General features: G+C 47.7%; 1 protein-coding gene across 1 annotated transcript; it reads left to right on the top strand.

The window, feature by feature from the left end:
• Window positions 1-430: 430 nt before the first annotated feature.
• On the top strand, window positions 431-14,539 carry Osi17 (DUF1676 domain-containing protein Osi17). The gene is made up of 3 exons (XM_077696431.1): window positions 431-703; window positions 3,117-3,360; window positions 13,643-14,539. Exons 1-3 carry the CDS (start codon window positions 433-435, stop codon window positions 13,809-13,811), a joined length of 684 nt encoding a protein of 227 aa, XP_077552557.1. The 5' UTR covers window positions 431-432; the 3' UTR covers window positions 13,812-14,539.
• Window positions 14,540-26,852: the final 12,313 nt, after the last annotated feature.

The following is a 26,852-nucleotide window of genomic DNA, read 5'->3' as shown; positions in this document are numbered from 1 at the left end:
GCCATAAATATAGCCTATTTTTGAAACCAGACAAACTGCCATTCACGGCGAATGCAGTTTACTCGGTACAGCACGGGTAGAGTTATAGCAGTGCGCGCAACCAGGCTCGGTACCGCTCTAAGTACTAGGTAGGGGCAGTTGCGCTGGGCACAGCTGGTTCTTACCCCACTGCGATAGGCACATTCGCGCTGGTCGCCACCGTGTACCCTATCCGTATACCACCACCAGCTCTGATGTGCCTGTTATACACGCTTTGGGTCTCTTAGGCAATGTTTAAACGCATCTCTTACACATTTATTTGCTGCGTTTCCACAGAGGATCCAGTCCAAACAATATTCCATAAAGGTGTGGGTGGTTGCAGGCCCTAGCTTGTTTCTGAAACAACAAGTTTCTGATGTGTTAGAAAGCGGAATTCTTCGCGCAGCAGTCACCATGAGACGCAACGTGGCCGTGGCGTTCCTGCTGACCGTCCTGTGGTGCCTCCTGTCTGGCGGCGGAGCCGCTCCCCCCGGAGGAGAGAACCGCCGCCAGACGCACCAGGCGTCGTCGGTGGGCGAGGGCCTCTGGCAGAGCGTGCAGCGGTACTCGCCCATCGCCCTGGCCATCTCGCTCATGGCGCTGCCGCTGCTGCCCCTCGTCTTCACGGGACCCGCCAGCCTCGCCGGCACCAACCACGCCATGAATGCGCTCAACCTCAACCCAGGTGGGCCTCTATACGCCCGACTGAACGCGCGGCCACGACAGTGTACCTGACGCACTATTAGGGACTCCAGGGTGCAGCAATTCTGGTTACTTTTGTGGATAGTGCTCACTTATGCTATGTTCAGACTACCGACGTAACAGCCGTATCGTGCGCTATGGACGTAAGAAAACGGCGTTTCACGCAGTTCGGTTGGCTGAGACGTCAAATGACGTCATTATTTAAAGATATTACGACAGTTGCGACAACAGTGTGATCCCGGCCTTAGAGAGCCCACAATAAATCACGTGTTGAGCGCTAACAGTTGCTTGAGTGCTCAAAACACGCACCAGACTTCATCTGACTTCAATTGAGTGACGGAGCTTCGGCTTAGAAACTGTACCTTGCATGCTTCAAGCCAAAAAGCTTCACCCGCATAGCGCCACCTTTTGTGTGATGGCTATATGTCTATGTTGAACGTTGTGCTTAAGACCATATTGGCTAGTACAGGCTGTAGGTCCCTCGCACAGTATGCAAACGCTACATGAGCTGATTGAAAATCTTTTTCTCTAAAAACTACGCCGAAATCGTGCTTCAAAGGAGGACGAAATTCTGGGAGACATAAAAAGATGGCTTTATCATGACGCTTTTAAAGATGGTAGTCGTTCTCGGGCTACTTAAACCCAGAAATTTTGGTCTGTCTGTATGTCTGTCTCTCTGTCCGTCTGTCTGTCTGTGACTCGATTCAGCCACCCGGCCAAAGTAAAATTGATATTGCGCAATAGTCTTATATACTCACAGCCACATGTAAACGTCGAAGCCCGGTTTATATGTTCATACTTGTCAACTTTGTTGAACAAAAACAAGACATTACGCAAATATAAGATAGCAAATTAGTACACAAGAGATATTTACAGTGTTCCTTTATTATAAAAATTATGGATGCTTGGTTTTTCGATAGCAAATGATATTCTACATCTACTGCAGAAAACGGCCGCCCCCTGGCGGCATATGAAAAATCACGCGGCAACAGCAACGAAAGGTTCCACTAGCTAGGTTCCGCGTTCTGCTTGCAACGCACGTGGAGCATGGCCACGGGGCTCTATAAACCTAGTCGGCCGCCTCCATTCACGCGCGTCTCCGCCTTACTGCAGCGCTGGCAGCGCGGAACCCGGACTGTAGCAGTGGAACGCGGTAAATTCAAATCGCCTTGTGCAAACCGTTAGTGTGTTTACCTTGGATTGAGCGCGACGGTACCGGAACAGCATGAGAGGTGAGCGGGAAAGCAAAGGGGCGCATTTCCTTGGCAATTGTCTACAAAGACTATCGTCTTTTGACGATATTCGCAACGAAAGGAGCAGATGCGCGGCCAATTTTTTGTAGTGCCCTTACTGAAATGAGTCATCATACAATCGATGCCAAATCGGCATGTAGCTATTGATTCCCGACATTTCGGGTGTACTTCCAGCTTTCCGCAGATCGAATTCCTCAAATCATACAAACGCACAATGACATCGGACGTAGTGGAAGCCATGCGCACCGTCGAAGGCGAGCAGGCGATCGAAGGCGATCAGCGTGCCCTAGCGACACGCAGAGCTTATCGCTAGTTGCGCACTGCTGCTTTGTATTATGTTTCGTGTTGCCTAACCTCGTTCATTTCTCTTCAGAGCACCATTAAGTGACCACAGGTGCGGAAATGTACTAAGCAAAAAAAAGTTGATTGTCTGTCCTTCTATTTTTCCATGTGTAAAAACTTCGGGTGTCTTACTTCAGCTTCAAATTATTTTTTAACCTCATCGCCTGAAACGCCAAAAACAACACTTAGAAACAAACGCTACTTATTTCGAAGTCATATTATCGATGCCTCCAAAAAAACGTGGGAGCGTGAAAACCAGATAGCGTAACTCACCTGGGGTGATCTACGACGACGTTCCTTACAGTGCACAGAGCAGCTTCGGTTTGTAGCGCTAAATCTAAGAAGCCATTAAGTGAAAGAAAACCAACTTCACTCTGCGGCGCTGAGCTGGTCTCCGCGCGTAGACAACATGTTATTCGGGTTGTTGAAATGGCGGTGCTCAAACGTTTTGACTCAACACGCACAAGCATTGCGGTACTAACCTATAATGGGAATGTGGGGTACGGAAAGTGAGCTCGGGAGATTATCGTTGGAAGCCTTACTGGACTTTACTTGCCTACCTGCGTGCTTCAATGTGTCTTGTGAGCAGGGCTTCGCAGTAGTGTCTGGTAGAAATAATTACGAACATATGAATTACGATCTACATATATTGGTACCGCCGTTCGTGCGAACAAAAGTGCCCCGTGTCTTTCCACGATGCCTTCCTTCTTATCGTGTGCGATATACATTCGAGCAAAACGGAACGACTGAACGCTGTTTGCACGCCCTAACACTTGTTGCGTCGCGTTCAACCGCCCGCAGGAATGCTCGTGAAAAGGTCCACGGAGGCTTCGCAGCTCCTGGATCCTGCATCTCGCCCCTCGACGGCGAGCCTGCTGAGCAACGCCCCGGCGCTGATCTCGCTCATGACCCGCTTCGACGAGGTGCTCGAGAAGTACGACGTCCGGGAGCCCGAGTGCCGGCTGCGGCTCGCCTGTGAGCTGCACCGAGACGGGCTCAGCCCCCAGGCGGCCTCCGTCGCGGACAGGCTGGTGCGCCTATTCGGGTGAGCTACACTGTACATCACAAACGACGAGGACATCACAAAAAGTACATTGCAAAAAACGAAGGGAAAGGCCCGGAGGTTAACACGGTGTAGAGCCCGGTTAACTACCATGCACTGGAGGAGTGCAGCCCTGAAGATAAAAGAGAGCGAGAGTGAATAGAAGAAGGTAGGAGTACGAACGCGCGCACTCAGTGCACTAAAGTCTCCAACCCGATAGACGTTTATGAAAGCGTGTAGAGTTATGAAAAGGGAAAATGACCATTATCGCCGTTTGTGTACTTGATGGTGGGTACCGATGTTCCAAGACGCGTGAACGGCTGATGTCCACTCGGCTGCATTCGGTGGCACACTCTAGAGACCTCCGCGTGAACTTGCTTGCTTTTTTTTTTTTTCGGGCGATGATTGCTGGGATAAAGTACAGAGACAACGCCGGAAGGCGCTTATTTAGACTTAGAGGAGACACACGTGATTGTATTTGAACGGCGATGCCACAAGTGAGAACGTAAAGCCAGACATGCCTGAAAAATCAAGCCACGCTTTCGCACAGCACGATGTAAAAATAACAACGAATTTCAAAGCGAAACCATCAGTCGGGACATGGACGATAAAGTGGCTACAGTTTCGTTGTTGTGCGAAACACAGCGTGACAGCGGCTATGAAAGCGGTCTTGCGATCATGCGTCTTGCGCTACTGCACTGCATTTGGTGACGTTTCAAACGTGATTAGGTTTAGCTGCTGTCCCTTTACTGTAAATTGATCTACACCTTTTTTGCCCATAAGTTGGCGTGGCGTGCATGCCGGCAACCGTGTGTGTCACCTTTGCAACGCGGGCAAGGCGGCGCATGCATAAGGCCGTCCCAGCGAAATCAAAAGCGAGGGAAGTGATTGCCAGCTGCCGTGTTTTGGTATCGGCCACAGATTGCTCAGCTCTCTACGAACGCTTCCACTTTGGCCGTTCGGCCACTCACCGATAGATGTCGCTAGCATCCCAAATTAAGGGAAGGGATGGGTACGCAGGCGGAGTAATCATACGGATGAGAATTTAGAACAGCGAGGGGAGAAAAAATGGGGGTGGGAGTGATGAGTTTAAAACAGGGAAGAGGGGTTGATGGGAGGGGGGAAGCAAATCTATTAGGTTAGCTGGGAAAGTAAGCGTAATAAAACAGGCAAGTCGGTTGCTGACAACCGACGCCCCGATTCACAGGGAGAGCCACTAATCATCATCATCATCACAACGCACTCACTGCTACGCCGCTATGGTACTGCCGTATCTCATTGGCATTCGCGTAAACCTCACAATTTTTTCGGACGCATTGTTTGGCTTTTGTACTGAACGACTCAGCCATGGGCAAAGCGCGGGCACACTTGTGTCTATATCCGTGCTCGCAGGCAACCGAGCTGCGGCGTAGGCAGGTCGTGCGTCGTGCCTCCTTTCGCAACCGCGGCTCCATTCCCTTGTGGTGAAGCGGAGTTCTCTAGGGCAAGCAAAGCATCGCAGAAATAATGTCAATGCAATTATTCATGTCTGTCAGGCCACGGCCGAAAACCGGGTGGTAAGGGCGCAGACGACGGACGCAGGGGACTGTTTTTTTTCCTGCGAGATGCTGGCGCATGCGCAGAGATTGTGCACACAGTTACGGCGGCCTTCAGTGCCGCCAAGACAAGAATAAAATGGCCCGCTAAACTTATATGGGAATACCACCTATAACAACACCATTACACGCCATCAAAAAATAAAAAAAACAGTTTTAAAATGTGTGATTACGCATAAAACACTCTTTAAAGTGTGTATTATTGTTTTTTGTTATGGTATAAAGGTTTTATAAACGACAAAACACCCTTAAGTGTGTTATTCTTTGTTTTTTCCACGTGGGCGTTAGCGTGTTAGTTCCAGGCAGTGAATCACACCCTTTAGGGTTTAAATCACTTACAGTGTTTATGCGCGAACGCTCGGTCTTCAGGAAAGTTTATACGTATCAACTGCACGCGGTTATAAATTACGTAACTGGGTTCATTGCCCCTAGCCAATCAGCAGCGAACGGCAGGCCTTGACGCGGTTGATAGAACGTTTTGGTGATGCTCAGTGGTTCTGGGATGTTGGTCGTATTTTTAGAAGAGGCGAGACACAAAATCGTTAACGTACGAGATATTTTTAGCGCTTTAAGCACTATAAGAGAAGGGAATTGAATCATTGCACCTTTTACAAGAATAAGTGACGGGACGGCCCGTAGCCAAGCACTAAAGGAGAAAATTGATTGCATTTCCTCAAGCACGGCTACGCGTACACCTTAAAGAACTATGCACGATACGGAAACAGCCGAGATAAAATCAACAGCTTTCAAAATGCTCGACTCAGTGCTGCACTTGAGGCTTCGCCTTTCGCGTGGTGCATTCCGTACTAGCCCTGTCCAGAGTCTTTACGCAGAGTGTGACAAATGGTGCTTATCACACCAGCGAACCTATGTTGCCTCGTTACGCGCCTTTAAAATTTCATCAATGGATGCCCATGTTTTTAAACTTGTTTTTAATGATACATCCACGTCCCAGATCTTTTTAAATCACCTAACCATTTTTGCACCTTTCTCACTCAGATTCAAAGAGCAGGTGTCTGAACTGACTGTCTCCTTTTTAGATACCTATAACACATCCTGTAGCACGTTTTTACCCCCATGGCAAGTTCGTTCTGTGCTGTGTGACTTGAGGTTCGTAAAAATTTAGAAAAATCGAGTTCCAAGAAGCGCGATTCTGCAGCACTTCTTGTTTTTACAGGATAAATATGACTGTGAAGAATTTTACAGTGCTGCGTCCAAAACATCCTCCACCGTGTCCTGTGCTGCCCACGGTCCCAATTTTACTGCAACTAGAACTATGAATATAAGCACCAATATCTTTACGGCGGAGGCATAACCCATTTTTCTTGTTGCAAGTCGTATCATTCAACATAACATCCCTACGTCTGTCATGTATACCGTCTCGTTGAGTGTGGCGCGAGCATTGCCATCCCCAAACTTATCCAAAAACTACGTAATCATTCTCGTCCTAAACACGATTGCCTCTGCATATGCCTCGGATCTTGAACTGATTGTGTGTTGGGTGCCTGGTCACTCTGGGATAGCCGGTAATGAGACTGCAGATCAGATGGCCGCTGCTGCTGTACTTACAAATACACTGCACACACCAAGAGTACCCACACTGACATCAAGCCACACATCAGAAAGCACCATGGCAACACATGGCAAGCAGACTGGAATACAGAGACAGACAACAAGTTACACTTAATAAAACCGCACTTGGGACCATACACTACCGACACACGCAACAAACACACGGAAGTCGCCTTGGCCAGATTGCGGATGGGCCACACGCATGCAACGCACTCGCACCTGCTCACTGGGCCTCTAAGACCCGTGTGTAGCAGGTGTGGGGAGGGCCTATCGGGAGCTCACATCCTAGTCACATGCAAGGCACTCGACACAACCCGACACAACCACTTCAGAGAACCCTACAGACCACATATTTCACTACAACCATCGTTGTGTTTGGGTGACAATGCCATGGTTTCTGTGAAACGCGTTTTTTAAGTATTTTTTCGATGTTAAGTTTTTAAACCTCATTTCCTGTCATGCACAAACAAAACTGGCCCTACACACGAGCCATCACCGTCACCTTTAATTGATTTTAGTATTTGTCTGCCTTATACGTTTTAATACCTACTTTTTTGTCGTATTAATTTTTGTTTGGCGCTCTTTGCCCTAGCTTGCCTTGCACGAAAAATCCAACAATCATCAAAACGAAAAACAAAATCAAAGCCTTAAACAAAACTAAAATTGCAATATCGAACCATTAAAATGTCGCTTCCGTCATTGCATGCAGCCCACTAGTCTTTCTTATCAGAAAGCGCTATTCCCTATCGTTAAACAATTGAGGGATATTGAGCGAAGTAAACATGCGCAGACATGTTACTCTGTCTTGTTTAGAGCGCTACCAACACAAAAACTGGTCGGAAATCAGCTAAGCAACCGCACTGGAATTTTGCTTGGCAATTGTAGCTTAATTCACAAATTTTGTTCCCCTTTTTAAAGGGCCAAGAAGACAGAATACGTTTGCCTCATTAGAAAGTCTGATTTGTGCCGATAACAGCGACACCAATGTTGTCTGAAACTTCAAATAAGTAACCTAGATATTAATAAGTACAGGGGCAGCAGTGGCGACTCCTAAGCCACTTTCCCAGTGAAGTCACAGAATCTTCTTTGTGACGTCATAAAGTTGTCTTTGACGATTTTATGACGTCATAAAATCGTCTTTGACGATTTTGTGACGATCACAGAATGTGACGTCGAAGAATCGCCAAGCAACATGACTGGGCGAGTGTATTGGGGCCTGTAGTATCTTGTAATCGTATCACGTAAATGTTAACTTGCTACGTTCAGTTAACAGACCGATAACTATGTGTTTAGTGCCGGCCGATATTACGGGACTCCTGCAGAGAATCCGTCGCTGTAGCACGAAATTTCAGTTTTTCAAGACTTCTGGCATATTTTTTGTTAAACATTTGCGCAGCTTGCACTAGGGGTGCAAGGCTGGAGAAATAGCGGAGCTGCGGGTCAACCTAGCTTCTTCCCCTCTTGGATCTGCTGTCAGTGTGGTCGACCGACCCGGAAGGCGTCGAAAAATACGGCTAAACTTGGCCTAACCCGTCAAGACTTAGCCTAACCTAGCAAGAACGTCGCAAAACCTCGTTATCTCTTTTATTGCTCTAGTCAACCGTCCTTTATGCCGCGCCTTTCCCGAGTAAAGTTAAGCGCGGCGGCGAGGCTAGCGCGTGCACTTCACTCTTTGCTGACGCGCGGCTTCCGCGTTCTTCCTCCTAGCCAGGAGGCACCACGTGCGTTTTAGGTGCGAAGCACATTAAGACCTCGCTTTGTCCGTGGCTTGTTCCTTGGCGTCCGTGTCCACAGTGTTGCGCATGCACGAGGAGCACGAGGATTGGATTGGATTGGATTGGATTGAATTGAATTGGATTGGATTGAATTGGATTTGGATTGGATTGAAATGGGTTGGATTTGAATTGTATATTGGCGGTGAGCGCGAACACAGGCGGCGCTGCGAAGCGCGCCTCCGTGACGTCAGCTTAGGGATTCTCGCATTTGTCGTCTGCTTCACTTAGGATCGCTCTCCCTGCTGTTTCTTTGCGCTCGGTCAACGTCTGATGCTTGTCCGCACCAGAATTGGCGTGTGGGCAACTTTTTATCATAATAATAGGCTTAAAATCGCATACACTAGCTCATGGTGTCAATTAAAGTATAGTTTTGGATACCGCTACGGGAGAAACATTACCGGCGCCACCCCATTCCTTGCGAAGCCGGTGCTGTGCGGAGCGCGAAGAGTCGGAACTAGGCGTCAGCTTCTCATGTAAGCATTCGAACAAAAGGAACAGTCAGGTGCTAATAACCGACAACAGCGAAAATGGAAGACCAAAACAAATTCTAGGCCTTCAGGGCTGTCGGCTTTGGCAGGAGGCATCACGATTCCCGGTAATCATATGTAAGGTAAAACAGTTTTTGCAACCTTGCCGAACGCTCGAATGCGTTTTGTCACATCACTTTACGTTGTCAAGGCATGGAAGTTTGCCGACATGCACTATAGACTGCAAAAACTGTAGGTTGAGTGCCAAATAACCCAGTGTGTATATACGCGCGTGCTGATTCTATACCAGGCATCTAACCAGTATGGAGGTTTATTGAGCAAAACGAGTAACGTCTTCGTTAAATTTATAGTAACACATATATGTTTGTTAAGACCTGGAGGGATATTTCGGAACATTTTGCACAGCCATATCTTCCCGATATTCGCATATGCGTTATAGGAAAACTGCACTCAAAAGGAGGAGGAGGAGTAAGGGGAGGTGGAGAAAACTTTGTTTAACATTTAATCGATCTGGTTAGTGGGCCGGGTCCTCAGTTCAGGACAAGAGAGTAAAAGTAATTTTCTTCAAATCAGAGAACGTCATCCCGAGTAGAATAGGATTTGTTCTTCGCGCCTGGAAGGGTTGAAAAGCAATAAAGAGCTACATGGAATTATTCTTCGGTTTCGAGTCTTGTAATATATGCAGGTATACTATTTATTACGTTAGTTGCGAGTATATCATGCCTTCAACACCGTAATCATGTCATCATTGCTCGAGTTGAGAGTCAGTTCGTTATGATAGCGATATAATTACGATAGAAATTCGGAGCACAAAATCCGCCTTCGAGTACTGTGGACCACGTTGTTTAGGGCGCGATCGCGGTGGCGTAGCACAAACCTTCTCATTGTATTTGCATGTGAATAAACAAAGCACGCTGCGGATATCCACCTTCTTGCACGCAGCCGAAATGAAAGCCAATTTGTGAAGAAGGGAATGTATGCCATACAAAATGAAGGAAATATCCACACGACCTTTGTGAGGCTCCCAAACATCCCGAAACCTCCTAATAAGAAGTTGGTGACAGTGCAGAAAAATAATGCGTGGGGCAGAAAAAAAAAGCAAGAAACATTAATCCGATACAAGACAACAACAAAAGAAACAGAAGAAAGCCGCTTTATTTCCTGCTGTGCGATGAGCGTGTAGAGGCCGCTGCTTGGTACGTAGTATTACACTGTTGAGTCTTCATAGGAGCATCTCGAAAATACTGCAGGGAAGCCTACGCATTTTGAATACTTATCGAGAAGCCCTGATCGCTGATCCTCGCGAATAAGCAAGAAAGGACGAGTTACACACGATCTTCTGACCGATACTCTGAAGAAAGTTGTTCTCTATCTCTTTGTGTGTTGCAAAGCTGTGGGGGATACAGCTTCAAATTATTCAGATGCGTCAGAAGCTGGCAAAATAACTGAGTCGCTAGAAATACGCTTTTTAACGCACTACAGCAACGAAGCGGGCGATTTCCAGCCCAGGCACTGTTGCCCCTCACAAGCGGAGTGTAGCAGACGACAGCGGCGCGAATCCCTAAGCCGACGTCAGAGCCAGGGGGCGCCACTCAAAGATCTCACCGCCAATACTGTACACACGCGTTGTCACTCATTCACGTGCGCGAGTGGGCAAGGCCACGGTTGATTTACGGTAAGAACGATCCCCAGTGCTTCACCCACTCGTCATGATTCACTTCGTAGAGATACGTGAATTTTTTTTTGTATTTTTTTGCTAACGCCACCAGACCAAGATCAAGCTTTAAGAGCTCCGTTGTTAAAACATCTTCCCTGGCTTGAATAGATCGGAATAAGTTACTGAAGGCTAATTCTTTGAAACTGGGCGGAATTCTATTTTGGCTTCATGGTCCCCTTAAGCGGTCATCGGCAAGGGATCTGAAAGGGCGCTGTTACAGCGCGTTGACGGTTTGTGGCCTTGGTGAACTGTGAAAGGTAATTTTCGCTAGTAGAGGGCGGAAATTCGTGGTTTACTCACCAATACAAATAAAACTTTCTGTATTGCTAGATCTTCTCTTGAAGCAAATTGTGAATCCGTTACTTGTGCGGGCATTATCGGCAATACTGTAGCGGTGACGTCACAGATGGGCACAACTATTGCTGGGATATTGAAGAAGGACTTTCCAACTTACTTGGTGGGCGTACAAAAGTGAAATTTAGGTCCAGTAGTGCATGGCCTCTTGATGAAATAAGTCGGCGCGCTCGTTCGTAACTTAAAGCACCTTCGTTATTTCAAAGGTTACAATGAAACGGAAAGTTGAGCTAGTTGGATGGGATTCACATTGAAAGCGCAGACAGACAATACACAATAAGACAACGCAAGCTATTTTCTCGTGCATCGTCTGTTGGCGCTTTAAAATATGAAAGGTTACAAAAAGTGTTTCAGGAGTCCTTCAACGACTCAGTGATTGGGTTATATAAAAATCGCTGCTGCATATCACGTGTGGGCCTAGCTTGCAGGTAACGTTCACTCAGTAGCTGAAATATTTGGCATGTCTTGCCCGCCACAAAAATTCGGGACCTTACGGATTGCGCTCCATAGAGTTGACATTTTAGAATGTCCTTTTAGCTTGAAAATGGCGGGATGTCTCACATTGGTGGCGTAAGTGCTCGTCTTGCGTCACGGTTTTGCCTCTTGCTGCACGGCTCATTTTGTCAGATTACAGGACATCATCAAAAGTAGCAAAAATGATAAAGACTGCCATCACTTCAACTCAGCCGGCAGGTCGCCCGCCTCAAATTTCTATATCTACTGTACGACAACAAAACCGGCCTGTCACGCGAAGTTTATCTATTTCCCGCACCACAGAGATCATCTAGAATCAATCACTGCAAAACCATAGGACAATACTTCTCCCGCACTGAAATATTTCAGAAGACATTTTTTGTTTGTCCGTATCAATTATGGAATGTGCAAGTGTTGCTGCGTTTGAAGATGCTTTCTATATTCAACTTTTGTAAGCCTCTCCTGCTTGGGCAGTGATGCTGCCTGCAGTATTTCTAAATAAAATAAAGAAAAATTAAAAAAATGTTAGTTTATGACCGTGCGGCAAGGTTGCTTTTGCTTCCGCTTTCTGCCCATACTTGTGTATTTTCGCGCAACTGAAGACTTGTTTGGAACTATGTAGCTGTTTCGGAGGTAAACAGAACAGTTGGTAGCTCGTGCTCCCCCGCCCCCGCTGTTAGTCCTCTCACCGACAGTTCACATTTTTGTAAGGTGTATACAGCAGATGTAGATGCAAACAAAATATTTTGTACCCAGCAACACTTAGCCCCAAAACAGGTTTCTATCGGTAATCCTTAGCACACGCATGATCTGTGGCTTCATATGTCCTGCAGCCAAGCTGCCACTCCGCTTTCATTGTAAAATCCAGGCATTTTAACCACTACGGTAACAGGTGTGTTAGCCGCAGCATTAAAAACTAGGCTTGAAATTTTATGCTTGCACGCTAACCGTATTGCGACGATACATGCATTCCTAATCTATATCATTTGATATGGCGGTGTGCCCGCTTCACGACTGGTCGCCAACGAGTGTTGAAGCTCCGTTTACAATCTGCAGACGACGAAGAAGCGCATTTGCAACGCGTTCCAGCAGATTTCTCAGCGATAGCGGCAATGAAGGAACATTCACTAACCAGTGGTCTCTACAAGGTGGTGTGATAACCTCACCGACTCCTTTCATAAGCGTTCTTGAGCGCCCGTCTCTTCACGAAACCTACTAACTATATCTTCACGGAACCATAAACTTCAAAATGCTCTCCGGCAATTCAAGGGATTAAACCTTGAACCAGGATATGTCTTCAATCATTCTCTCCCTTCGTGTCCCTCTCCTTCCCCACTAGGGCGTTCATGACCCCTCAGACAATAAAGCTGTTCCTCCTGCTTCTTCTACTCGCATTTTGCAGGCCAAGGTACTTTTTAAAGCTAAATATCGAGTACGTTTTGTTAGCTTGACATCTGTATGCGTTCAACGCGGTGATGACGTTAACACCGTATGCATTTTTTACTTGGACGCCGATTGCCTGGAAGCAAAATATATTGCCATGTTTGCCTTCCTGTTTCAGAGAAACTTCGTGCTGACTGAAAAGGAAATGTTTACCGCATCCAATTGTTGATGAAACGTGATAGGCTGTTCATATGTCAAAAATTATAAAAAAACGAAGAATATAAAGCTCTCGGAAAACAACAAATATGCGTAAGCCATGAATTTCCAATCGCAATTGTCATCTCGCTGTTCCCGCGGGATTGTAAGACAACGAGGAAGGTATATCAATGCGGCACGTATGAGGAGCCGTGGTGGTTAAGTAGCCTCGAGTAAATGGTATTGGACATGAGTGAACATCACACAGAGTTTTCGTGTTTGAGGAGCAATATCATGGTCGCTTTTTCCGTAAGAGACACTGATGTGTCCTTGTCAACCCATGGAATGAGGAACAAATTCATGATAGGGTTCCTGCACCATTACGACAACGAGTTAACACTGCTGATGCCACGCCCGTGTGTGGATGAACACATCTATCACCTATTCTGAACTCTTTGCTGTTGACAATTTCGTTAAATAAGAATTAAGGGTGAGGTATTTTTTCCCAGTGTTACTCTAACCTGTGTCCTTACTGGCGGCAGAGAATGACTTACTGACACTGCAGTCACATACGGAGTGACGACATGTACCCGTGAAATTTTGAAGAAACTTTGAAATCTTTCTCAAGATTGAACATAATTTTCAATGTTTCGATGGGGCTTGGCATACTTGACAATCGCTTTGTTTTTCTTACCTCTTGTTTTTTCATGTACAATGGCAAACGACCAAAAGTGTGGAGCAACGCATCGAGCGGTCCAGCTTCGGTCCTGGAACCAAGTCTGCGGTCCGAGACCTCCTCAAGGCTGCACGCCATGGCCTCGGACACAGGGACTGCGCACAAATCTACGCGCGCTGCCCATACGCACCCCGGGAGGTCCTCAAGAGCCGAATACAGGGGTAGGACACGATCTCACCGGCTCCCAACGTCACTGAAAAGTCTTCCCATCGTCATCAAACCGCCAGCGGGATTTCTTTGTTCGATTTCTCGAACGTCTTGGGCGTACGACACAACGCTTGGAGTACACAGTAGAATGGCCTTCGCTACCTTTCAACAATTTGTGGCTCTGGGTGGGTTCGCAAGACAGTTTGGGAGCACTTTTTCTACTCGGTGTTGTAGGTTGTTCAGCGAGCTGGTAAGCAGCCGAAAGCCACGAATGCCATAAGCAAGGTAAAGTGTTTGGGTTCCGTGAGACGAAAGCGATAAAGGGGCCTTACCCAACGCTCGCAACCGATGTCCCTATTTGCCTGAGTTTCACCGCAAATTTTTAAGTGAACAAGCCAGTTGAGCACCATGAACATGAACATCAGCAAGCTCATCCTGTTGCTTCGTTTTTAACATCCCGTTCGTATGAACAAGTTAATGTTAAACCTTCGGAAATGTATGGTTAGTCTTCTAAGAGAAATCAAAGGCTTATTCATAGTGCCTTCTCAGCCATAGTTTGGCCTAAAATGTATTTATTTTCCGCGCTTCAATGGTATACAAACCGTGTTGTGTACAAAACTGAAGAAACTCTGGCGGTGCTTTATCACTTTCTGTATCTCAGGGCTGGTTCCTGATGAAACAAGACACATTCTCCTTCCCCTGCTTTTCACACTGCTCATTTCAGGCTGCCTGAGGTTATTTCTTGTCTGTCACAAGGAAAGGAGTATTAAAACTGCTTTCTTATCTGCCTTGTTTGTCTCCACTACTCCAAACAACGTGTATGAATATTTCCTAGCAAAAAAAGCTGAGAAAAGAATATTTTGTACAATTAAACGTACATTTGAAACCGCAATCAGCTGGTTTTGTAAATGTATTACTATTAAGTGAAAAAAAATCGCTAAAGATATGATACAGCACTGATTCTGTGCACCTGAGTGTACTACCTGTCTTTAGCACTGTTTCCTGACGTCGGAGTGGTACAACTGGTGTTCAGCCTTGTTATTTGATATCATTAAATGCGTTTCTTTCAATATAGGCAGTGCTTCAGTTCCTTCAAAAGTGACCGGCGAATTACACCCGTTCTATTTCAAACCAATCATCCAGTGTTCCCAAGCCTGTTTTCTGCCTGACGCATGGATGCATCGTGATTGGTCATTATCGGGAGCGAATACCGACCGAGGAAAAGTATGATGCTAAATGACGACGTTGAATAGATTCATGAATACGACGCAGAGGGTGAAAACCTTTGTGATGCACTCCGACGGCAATCTTCGATATAGAACTTGAGTAAGTTGTCCTTCCTCTTCACTAGGCTAACGGCTAGTGACAAGAGGACTCTTGCTTGCCGCAGCTTTAACGCAGTTGTTTAGACGTCTCGTCGGTAACTTTGCCCTCGCCAGAACAGGCGCTGTATAGTTCGTGGCGTGATGGTGTTGAGCCACCCATGTTAATGATGTAATGCATACGGGGCTTGGATGTTTACAAGGAACGCTACCGTTATATGGAGACAGAACCCAAGGATGCTAGCCAGCAATCCTTGCAGTCCGCGCTGCCGAGACGAAGAAAGCGACCTATTTGTAGTGCGGTAAAAGTCGGTGGTATAGTTTTGTATCGGGTTGTCCACTCAGTGCTATTACGGAAGTCGGCATTCACAACTGCGATGTGTTTGCCAAAACGAGCCAGTTTCAGACATGCAAGCAAACGTAGCGGTTCGGAAAACGTGCGCATCGTCAGCGCGTGTCTGCAAACTTCCTTCGGTTCTGCAAGGGCGTATAGGAAGAAATTACTGTTTTTCCGCTACTTCTAGGACGAAGAAGCCGTCGGGGTACACGTGGAGGGCTAAGTGGCTCAAAAGGTACATAGATTGTGAGAATACTGTCACGACTAATACTGTCACGACGAAAAGGCGGTTCCGGATGGAAGGCGGGTGCGAAAGGGGAAAAGCGACAGCTAGCGGAAGAAGCGAGGAGGAATAAGAGCCCACACGCAACGGTAAGTCCGAGCGGCTAGCTTATCCAACAGAAAGCCGCTTGGGGGCGACAGCAAAGTGCTGAATATTCATCCACTTCAATGCCAAATCTTCGTGGCAATGTGTAAGTAATTTCACGCGTCTTCTCCGTCTCATCAACTCTAGTTTCCTTGGTGACATTAGGGGAACACGTTAACCCAAGCAGTGTCTTTTAGCGCGAAGCTGTAGTAGGCTGACCGCCCACAAAGTTTTCATGACCGTGGCTCAAAACTCTCATTCCCAAAGAGAAAATAAAGAAACAGGTTTGAATTTGTGCGGAAATTTGACTTCGGTGTCCACAACAAGGAGCTGAATGCTTAACCGCAGCGCTATCCCACTACGTCGCCAGTGGAGGAACGAGAGTTTGTCTACTCCGTGCTGCGTTGTAAGTGAACGTGACAGGACGTGAGTGGAGGAAGTGCACGCTAGCCACAGGCACTTCTGATGCTGTAGGAGCTGTCGCTTGAAGTGTGGACAATCCCGTCGATGTAATTCGCAACAAACGATGAAGAAAGAAATATTAGAACACAGAGACGTAAACACGATGTAGCAGCAAGGAAGTCTTTAAAAGTATTACTAGGTTTTCGCCTTCAAACGTGATTCATAATTTCCAGCGCCCTCAATGAGGAGCCAAAGCAAACGAGTAAGGCATCTTCTGACACTTTGTTGCACGATATTTCGCTGACGAAAGAATATGTCATTTTTCAGGCGCGTGATGATGGCCTTTTTAGCGTGGCAAACTCCTGAATCTTTGTTACAGCGCCCGGAATGAACTTACCGATCAATAAAATGCATTTATTTTGTAGTTCCCCTCCGAGGTCTTCGCTGTGTAGTTCTACAGCTCACCGGTGCTCTATCTTCAGTGAGTGAAATGGCTGAACCTGGATTTATTTCTTTGCTATTTCAAGGTAATCGTATGTGGGCGCTCGACTGGCTAGGCACTTTCAATTTACTGATGTAAGTTTTAGTTCCTGGCTTTTATAATTTTGTTTCAGTTGCATTTTTTAGTTCATCGAGTAAGGGGGTGGATTAGGCAGACAATCGCGATTTTTCTACTTGGTTTGCATTTTCTATATTTTTATTGTCATTTTTTGGTATGGTCGGTAGTTTCAGATTTGGCTACCGATAGAGAAATTCGCACATTTGAGCACAAAGAGTAAATGCATGTCTTTGTGTATCGTTTATTTATATTTTTTTGTTTTTGCGCTGCAATAAAATTACATTTCCAAATTGGAGTAGCTCCACTGTACAGATTACACTGTTAGCGTTCTTGTGCTCGCAGAAGAATGCGTACGCATTCCAGCTGCATTCTAGAAAACTAGCTGCTATGATATCTGTGAGATGCTCACCCTCAGCGACAAGGACACTGTACCTACCACCAGTAGTTACGTACGCACGGCGTGTACGTAGGCACTGGTTTGCTTTAAAATATGAGTACGCGGAGCTTGTGGAAGTCGCATGGAGTAAACAATAAACGTAGTTTTTATACTCAGACCAACGGTAACATTTGAAGAGCGGTCCAACCTGGTTGTAAAAACTCGTCCCCGTACCATGAAAGTGTGCATTAGGATCGCAGCAAAAAAATACTTTTAGCACGACATCCGTTTTAAAACATAGGCTCGCCACGTAGACGGTGGCGCCAATTTCCGATACTCAGCAGTTTTGACACTGTTCACAAAAAAAAAGTACGGGGTCTTTCCATGAACTGAAACCGCATATCGCGTCAGCATGCTTTCTCTCATTCCTACCGTAATTGCTTACGTAAATGTTCCCTTATTCTTCATTTATTTGTTTGCCTTATATTTTGTCTAATTCACATTATTTCCGCTGAGAACACGGATGACGGCGCACACAGTCCACGAGCGGTCAGTGCGAATTTATGGGATCTGGCAGCCGAGGAGACCGAAAAATTTGACGATCCACCGCTAGATGATAAGGACTTGGTAATGAATGATCCACCGCTAAATGATAAGGAGTTGGCAATGAATTACGAAAACGTTTTATAGGACACCTATGTATGGGTCTTAAGACGAACGACGCGATAGCGTTACCTCAACGCCCAGGGAGCGTTTTTGAAGGGAGTAGCTGCCTTAGGAATGAAGTTGGTGGCTGAACTTCACAAAAACTGAAGGTCAGCAAAGTGAGAACGACTTGCAGCGAGCGTTTTTGATCGTGGCGACCCAGGAGAGAGAGAGAGAAGAATATTGTTGAGGATGGAATAGTTGGCGTTTAGGAAAACGGGTAAACAGTTACTAGGGGGTTCAAGGGTGGAACGTGAAGCATAGGGCCCCAGATTCAGCAGCTCATTCCCCTGCCTTCTCAACCTAGTCGCGCTGATCGCGAGGTAACGAGCTGGTCAAGGTAGCCTTCCATGTCTTGACAGGAGTGGAATATCTAATGTTTAATTTATTCTCCCCTGAGTTTACCTTAGAACGTGGCTAGGTTGCTTAGAGGAGGGTGGATGTCCCCCAGAATTTAGCAGAGTTGTAAGGGTAATGTCTGATGTTCGCACAAGCCATCTTCGCCCACACAGATTTGTAGACACTAGGGTTGGTTTATCCTGCACAGGCTCTGAGATTTTCATGCATTAAGAACGCCTTCTAGCAGGTGGAATAATCAGTTCCTAAGCACAGCAGAAGAAGTTCTGAAATTTTAAGAGCAGAACTATTGCAAGTCGAGCCTTGTGGTAAGTGTGCTGTCGGTCATGAGTAACGCAAGGGTAGGAGCAGGTTCCCAGACCAACCGATACAGGTTTTAGTGAGCTGGCTTTAACGGGTTCCTCTCTCTCCCGCTAGGAGAGGGAGACGGGAGAGACCTTCCACCGCTGACGTTTACCTGCCGATTCCTCTGCGCGAGCCAAAGAATTTGTGCAGCGACGGCGCTGATGTTCCTGGGAGAGCGCCAGTTAATGTTCGAGGCGACAGAAGAAAACCGCAGTACCGCTGTTTCAGCAGATTTCATACTGCGTGAAACTGGGTTACAATTTTTTTCGGGGATTGGAGGGCGGTAATCATAGTCGCAAGGAGCACTTTATGTGAGTTTTTGTGCTTGTTAGTCGGTGCCTCGTTCTCTTCCAGACCCTCGTGTCCGGATGTCCAGTTGATATTGTTGAGCTCCTTTATTGTGGACGGTAGCATCCTACCGAGGAGTTAGGTATTCTGCCGGCAGCCAAAGGCCAAATGCCCTTTGAGGGTCTGTAATGATGCTTACAGTTCAATTTGACACGTCCGCTAGTCGGATAGCCAATAGGATGGCTCCAACATCTGTTGCTTCGGTCTTGCATGTAGGAGGTTCATGCTGTCAGAAAGATTGGGAAAGCAGACAACGGCAATAGCTCCCACTTACTTTCGTACATGCCTGAGTCGCTGTGTACTGTGTTCTTGTGATGTTGGAGCTCTGCTCTAATGAATGGATCATGACATATCGCCTGTCTTTTGTAGCTTTTGATCCATGTTTTCACACGAAAGTGTTTTATGGTCGGCTTCACCAAGGTCTTACTGACGTCATATCCGTCACGGAAGTGACGCCGCCAGAAAACGTACCATTGACGCGGCGGCGCCCGGATTCGAGCACACGAACTCTCTTGCCACAACGGGAGGTACGTGGTGTTATGGCGACTACGCTTTGAACAGAGACGTGAGCAGCTCTACGAACGCATCTTATGTCCTTCCCTGTGACTCACTCAGGTGGTGCTGCTGTCTAGGAGAGGCGAAGCGAAGTAGCGCATCGTGCCGCTAATGAGCGCCGATAGTTGGCGCCTCGATGCCATCGCCTTCGTGTACGGGAGACACGCGTGAATTGAGGCACCCTCCGCTGGCGCGTTGTTCCCATGACCTTTAAGTGTTTCAAGCTGGGATTTCTATGCATGTAATTTTTGGTTTTGTTGTCCCGGAATAAACCGGTTATTTTTTAACGGCGAAGCCCCTTAGGACCTCGCAATGTCCATGCCGATGTCTGGAGTTGTCCGTGGCAAAGGGGCTATACGTGCGCACAGCATTGTACGCCATCTATCGAGAGCGGTGCACACTGTACTACTATCCGCGCGCCATCTGTGGAGAGCGCCGGTAACTTCAGTAGCAAAGAGCGCGAATTTCAAAGGGTACAAAACGGAAAAATGAAGCAAAAACCCTCAACTATCTAACCGTGCCGATGTCTGGAGTTGTCCGTGGGAAAGGGGCTTTACGTGCGCACAGCATTGTACGCCATCCATCGAGAGCGGTGCACAATGTACTACTATCCGCGCGCCATCTGGGGAGAGCGCCGGTAACTGCAGTAGCAAAGAGCGCGAATTTCAAAGAGTACAAAACGCAAAAATGAAGCAAGAACCCTCAAGTATCTAACGATAATTCGCGGAAAAAGACGCCGTGAACGATGCCGAGGGTGCGAAGTACTCTTTCGTGTTGTCTTTCGTGTGGCGCTTGTCATTTACAGCGCATTTACTGCATCTCAAAATTATTTAAAACTCACGCACGCACGATTATGCTCATAACACAGGCAATACACAACTTGCATCCCAGTGCTTCGCACCCTCGGAATCGTTCACGGAGTGGAGATGTATGATTTTTTGGTTCTTGCATGTGGGGGTCACCTAGTCTGGCGAGGTCAGGCTAGCGAACCCGTCGCACACGAAGGAGGTTCCCTTAACATTCAATTGCTCCTGTGAAGGCACCTTTCACTTCCGTGTTTTACCGGTTCTCATGAAACAAGGATAAACCACATTTTTTTCCCTATAGGATCGCTGACATATCCACCATGACGTGCAGTAGTTTCTTTCATGAAGGGGGATGTCTTCCATACGATGGCACGTCCCAATTTTGTTTTCCGAACAGCCCTTTCGGTGCTAGCACAGTGGTTAATCTGTTTTCTTGAAAGCAGTTATAAAGATAAAATTTGAGTAACCTTTTCTTCTTGTTCTCCTGTATACTCATCATTATAACATTTATCAGGATCATCATCAGCCTATTTATGTTCACTGCGGGACGAAGGACTAAGGCATCTCCCATTGACCTCCGCCCGCTCCTGTCCTGCGCTGCCCTAAGTGCAATCTTTGCGTCCGAATTTTCTTATTTCGTCCCCGTGTAGAGGTAGTTGCCTTCCTTTCTTCTAGACCGTCTCTGGGTGTTTATTCTGTTGCCCTTGTCGTTCACCGCTTGTCAGTTCATGCCACGGTAACAATGGGAGGTAAAAAGATGCCTGATATGCTATCCTGATTGATGATGGTGTTGGTTTGATATTCTTTGGTTTGAGGCAGTTTGCGGTGTGGACAGACTCTAGTACATCTCGGTTATGATCTGTGGCTACATGAGTCTTATCGATGCTTCTTGTTCTTGTTGTTCTTCTTCTTCTGCAATGTTTGGCCCTTTTCTTGTTTAGGCTTTTTCGATTAAGGGCAATTGGTAAACATTTTCCCAATTTTTTGCGATTATGAATCTGCTCTGACGCTTGACTCTAAAGCCACGCTGAGTCTTCTTACGTGACTGCCCTATGGGAGGGCATCTCTACCTACTTTATGGTGATTTTTAGCATGGCCATTTGGAGCCATGTGTAGTTTGCCAAACGGAGCTTGCAGCGCAGACAGAACCATGGGCATATCAAAGAGTAGTTCTGAATATTCATGTAATTAGGCGATATACGCTGGGTTTTATTTTACTTCCCTTCTACTCATAACCTATGCCGTCCTTGATTTCTGAGATACTGTCGTCATCCTGGTCCCCTGTTTAAGGTAGGTGACCCAATGTTGACACCTGCATCAGTTCCGCTGGATAACACGCCAGGGTGGCTCAGTGGGTAAGGCGTTGCGCTGCTGAGCCCGAGGACGTGGGTTCGGTTCCCGGCCCCGGCGGCCGTTTTACTGGTGGAAGCAGAAAAAAACAAAAGTTTTTGCGCCCCATGTGGTCAAGATTAATCAGAAGTCCTCCACTGCGGCGCGCCTTAGAGCATAATTGTGGCTTTGACACGTGAATTACTGAAAATGTTTTTCTGTTGTCTTCAGGCGGAGAGGCACTTGGGTGTGATGGATGGCGTCGGTTGCGGAACGGCTGGTGGCCGTGTCTTCAGAGCATGCTACCAGCGACAGGGCGTAAAGTGAACTTCACTGCGCTGGCACAGTGCCTGCTCGAAATGCGTCTCCTTTCTTTCGTCTCCGGCGTAGTATCATTGTCCTCCTTTCTTACACATCAGTTGCCGCTGCACCATATTCGGGATTCAGGTGAGCCCTTGCACCTCGCTGCCTCAGTCGTACTTTCCAATGTTTCGGCTGATGCAGCTGCCCGGACAGGCCATGACAGTGAAAGTACCATCTTGCTTCCACTTGCAAGGACTGATACCGCTAGGCTGCTTCGTCAGTTCACGCGGAAGACCTCCATTACTCAATGGAATACACCGGACTTTGTGCATCCGCGCCTCCATAACCAGGACCCTCTACTCCAACGCCGTCTTCCGTGTGGGCTGTCTCGATCACAGTCTACTTTACTTAGTAGACTGTGGTTGGGAGTGGCTTTCACAAAAGCCTACTCCTTCCTCATCGGGATGGCCAGTAGCGCTCAGTGCGACGCCTGCAAGTTTGAAGAGTCAATCGAACATGTGCTTTGTCGTTGCCCGCAGTATGCATCAGAAAGACGTGTTTTGGCCGCAGAGCTCATTCGATTGGACAATCAACCATTCTCACTAGAGACTATTCTAGGACACCGACCCCTACAATCGACTTCGCAGAAGGCAACAAAAGCCCTTTTGCGTTTTATGAAAGAACCAGGCTTAGCCGAAAGACTATAGTGCCCGCAAAGGGACTGTGTGTGCGCGGCCCTTCTCCTTTCTCTTCTTTTCGCTTGCGTTCTCTTTGACCCCCTGCACAACCCTTCCCCAGTGTCGAGTAGCAATCTGGGCTCTAAGCATGGATAACCTCTCGACCTTTCCGTTTGCTTTTCTCTCTCTCTCTCTCTCTCTCTCTCTCTCTCTCTCTCTCTCTCTCTCTCTCTCTCTCTCTCTCTCGGGTGGCAGCGATGACGCATTTCTCCGGCGCTTGATGAACACGGCTGATTGCAGACGGCTAACAGCCACGGGGAAATCTAAAAATGAGCCGAATAACGCTATCGCGTTAATAAGTAACGGTCTGTAAGTATGCTGCGTTTGTTATCAGCCACTGCTCGCATATGAACTGCCGTTGCACATGTGAAGGCGGGATTTTAATGTCTGTGCCCCTCGTTACGTCATTTCATTGACACTGCATTTGAGATCCCCTTGGTGTGGTCGGTTTCCGACTTTTCCTTTATTTACTGCCTGAGGTTGTCTAACTAAATTATTTACTCAATTTGAGTATACACCCTATTACTAAAGGGGTCAAGGGTGCGTCACATATTCCCCGTTTGAGAACTCCATCAACCTGTCGCGTACAGAAACTCTCCCACTGTCGATGTAAGCTGCCTGCGATCCTTCTTTTCCGAACACTCAAGCCACGACGTCATTTGCGGCGTGGCTGGGGCGTTTCAATATTTGCAGGCTGGATTACGTACTTGGGCGGTTCTTCCCTCGCGGCCGCCGCTCCAGACTGGAAACACTGACACGTGACAGACGGCGGCCGCACTGACCGAGATCCGCCGAACCGTGGCGTTTCTTCAAACTTTCCTTGCCGCCCTGATAAAGAGGAGAGGAAGGCCAAGGTCAGAGCTGACACGTAGAAATTCCCTTCTCGTTCCTCTTGAGACTTTGGGCCTCACGTCGAAATGCGTGGTATTCTCTCTGGCTGTGACAAAACGGCGCGAACAAGTTCATACAAAACAATACATAACAAGGTCACTCACTTGCATTAGTGACCTTGATAGTGTGCTGTTTTCCCGAACTAGTTTGTGTTTGTTGTCGTTTCATACCGGCGTACAAATATTTTCGCATGTTCAATTGTGGTTGTTGCTAGCTTCAGAAATATCCTTTATCTATAGGGTCATTTTCCATTGCATTTGGCCTTGTATTTGTCGTTGTGTTTCCTTGTATTTGGCCTGTACATTCTTAATCGACACCAAATTATTTTTATCCTGATACCACCTTGCGCCCACTGCTCATTTTAAATGTTTCAATCTTTTAAAACCCGCGATTGCTTCGCTGGTCCGAGTTCTGTCCTCGGCCTTTTTCGTGCATTTTTATGTATTGCTTAGGCACAGGAATTAAATGGGACCAAATACCTGCAACTAAAAGCCACGAAGACGGCTACAAAGCACACAGTCTGAAGTGTGTTTTGAGCGGTGAGCGTAAGAAGTAATTTTGATGGCGGCGCTGTATCCTTTTACAGCAAGGTGAAACATCTCAGATGTCCCTGCCAAAGGTCAGCCCGTCGACTTGGTCCAAAATCTAATTGTGATGCGCCACATGGTAAGTGGCTTCACAGCAATTACATCTCAGTCACACAGGCCTTCAAAGAGACCTTCGGTTTTCTTCGAAAGTTCCTTTTCAGATATGACTCGCTGCGACATCTTTTGAGTGCGGTGCACCGAGACTGCTTTTACTGCGAAGCGGTATACCTCTACCCTTCAAGGGTTCTTGCGCGACCGTGGCCGTCAAGAGAAAACTCCATCGAACAAATAAAAGAAATTTATGGCACCGCCAGGAATCTAACCGGAATCGGAATAGAGTAACAGAGCAACAGCCCGTCGTCTCACCGACTAAGCTATGCCCACACGAAAACCCACACGAAAACTCAATGAGCACAGCGGCAGGACTACAACCGGCGCTTATTCAAAGCCCTCGTCTTCAAAGCGCTTATTAGCGGAGAACTGAACAGCGCCTGGAGAGGGGGTTGGCGGGAGGGTACCCTTTGGCGGTGACGTACGAAACAAAAGTTAGGGAGAGGCAGTGAAATAGAGAACTCCAGGGCCACGCGTGCCGCCCACCTCCTCAACGTTCGCCACACGCTCCTCTCCGCTTTCTTTCTGCTGTGGTTGGTGGGTTCGGTCGTCTCTGGTTTCACTTTTTGTAGCGCCACGTCTGTGAATCCAAGTGGCGTCACATGGGTAATCGTGTGGGTGTCGTTTACAGCTTTGCAGTCGGAGCCAAGTTCTTTTCATAAGACTTTCACACGCCAAAATATTTGGACAAGTGACGCAAAAGACAGACATGCGCTACTTCCAATTGAAATTTTATTTCCGAAACACACATATATAGGCAACAGCGAAAACAAAAAGAAAGCGGAGGAGCTGTGCCCTGTGCAGGCATGCACTTGTTCATCATCCCCTATCATGCGCCCACCCAGGAGGTCAAATATAAGGACTTCATGCTGACGTAATCTTTGCCCTCGCCACGCAATTCAGCTGCTTCCACAGTCTCTCGAGTGCCCTAATTGGGGTCATGAAACCCCAACCGCACATTCTTCACACAGAGGCGAACACTTGCAATTGTGGCAATGACAGGCCAAGTTCCCATATCTGCCCATTTGCACTTGATTGGCATGTTCACGAAGTCACTGATAAGATCACCGAACCGTTTGGCCAATGTAAGCCCTATATCACTATAATGCTAGCTTATAAACAATTCTGTCAGTGCACTCATTGTAGTAATCTTAGTGAATAAAGCCGCAATTTTAAAGCAAAGCTTTTTACCTCTACCCCCCAAAGGGTTCTTTCGGGACTGTTGGTGTCAACAGAAAACTCCCGCGAGCAATTAAAAGTTACTGGCACAGCTAGGAATCGAACCTGGAACTAACAGATTAACAAAGCGAGTGCCCATTGTCTTACCGATTGAGCTACGAGCCCACGCGGAGATGAGGGAGACAGGCAGTGCGCTCACCAAGATCTGCGCTGAATGACACTTGATAGCGTCACGCGACCTTTCGCGCCGCTGTGCGCTCCGCCCACGGCACGTTATCGGGTGTGCGCGCGCCTTGAGCATGCGCTAGGAGTTACAAAAAAAAAATAAAAGAAGCTCAGAATAACGCATGGCATCTCACTTCTGCTCCGTCTCTGCTGCCGATCTCGTCACCTCCGGCGGCGGCGGCAAAGACGAATTAGGAAGATCGTCTAACGTCGGCTCCAGCTTGAATGAATGAATGATATTATTGTCAAAATGAAAAGGAAAGTCCACCAGCAGGCGTAGTTTGTCTCACCTAAGGGTGGACACCGGAGCGCCTGCTGGTGTGGGGAATGAGGAACACAGGTATACAGGAAAGGGAGGAAAGAGAGATGGGGAGGATACATATATAGATACATACAGGACCAATAAGGACATACATGTACAATATATACAATACTAAACGGTAGGAACACTAAGGGGGGGAAAAGAAAACACGCACACGCACATAGACACACTCACAAACACACGCACACACACACACACACACACACACACTCACTCACACGAAAAAGAAACCACGGCTACAGTTCACTGTAACTTGGGAGAAAGCGGAGAGCCGGGAGGAGTCCCGAGACGTCCAGGTAGGACCCCGGGGCCTAATCGACTGCGTCCCGCTCTCTGGCACTTCCCCGCGGTCACAGAAAGTCTTCGAGGGGCCGAACCTCTCCCCTGAAGGCGCTCAACAGTTCAGCCCTCCCTGCCGAAAACAGGGGCACTCGAGGACCAGATGCGGAAAGGTCTGGGCAGCCGCCTGGCAGTGATGGCACGACGGGTCGTCGACACGCTCCAGGCGGTGTTTTCGCTCGGCCGTCCACACGCAGCCCAAGCGGAGGCGCACGACAGCCGGTTGTTGCTTTCGGGGCATCCGTCTGGTCCGCACGGGTGGTGGGGCCTCTCCAGCGGCCAACCTCGTGTCAGAGTGCTGGGCCCGTACATGTTACCGGATCAGCAGGCGGGCGTCATCCGCAGCTGCCTGGGCCACCGTGGGCGAAGGGGGCAGCTCGTGGGCGTTGGCGGCAAGCTCGACTGCCCGCCGGTTGCCCTCCAACCTGGCACCCACTGCAGCCGCATACGAGCTCCCCGTTCAGCCAGCCGTGCCACCTTGTCCCGCACGGCCCGCACCAGGCGGGAGCACGGGTCACCCTCCCGGAACCACAGTAGGGCTCCTCGGGAATCGCGCT

This window comes from Haemaphysalis longicornis, unplaced genomic scaffold (genome assembly GCF_048455015.1).
Source record: "Haemaphysalis longicornis isolate Haplotype H1 unplaced genomic scaffold, Haemaphysalis longicornis Haplotype H1 scaffold_2, whole genome shotgun sequence".
In the NCBI taxonomy this organism is placed as follows: domain Eukaryota; kingdom Metazoa; phylum Arthropoda; class Arachnida; order Ixodida; family Ixodidae; genus Haemaphysalis; species Haemaphysalis longicornis.
The sequence above is the reverse complement of the archived record's forward strand: the minus strand, read 5'-3'. Positions and strand labels throughout refer to the sequence as shown.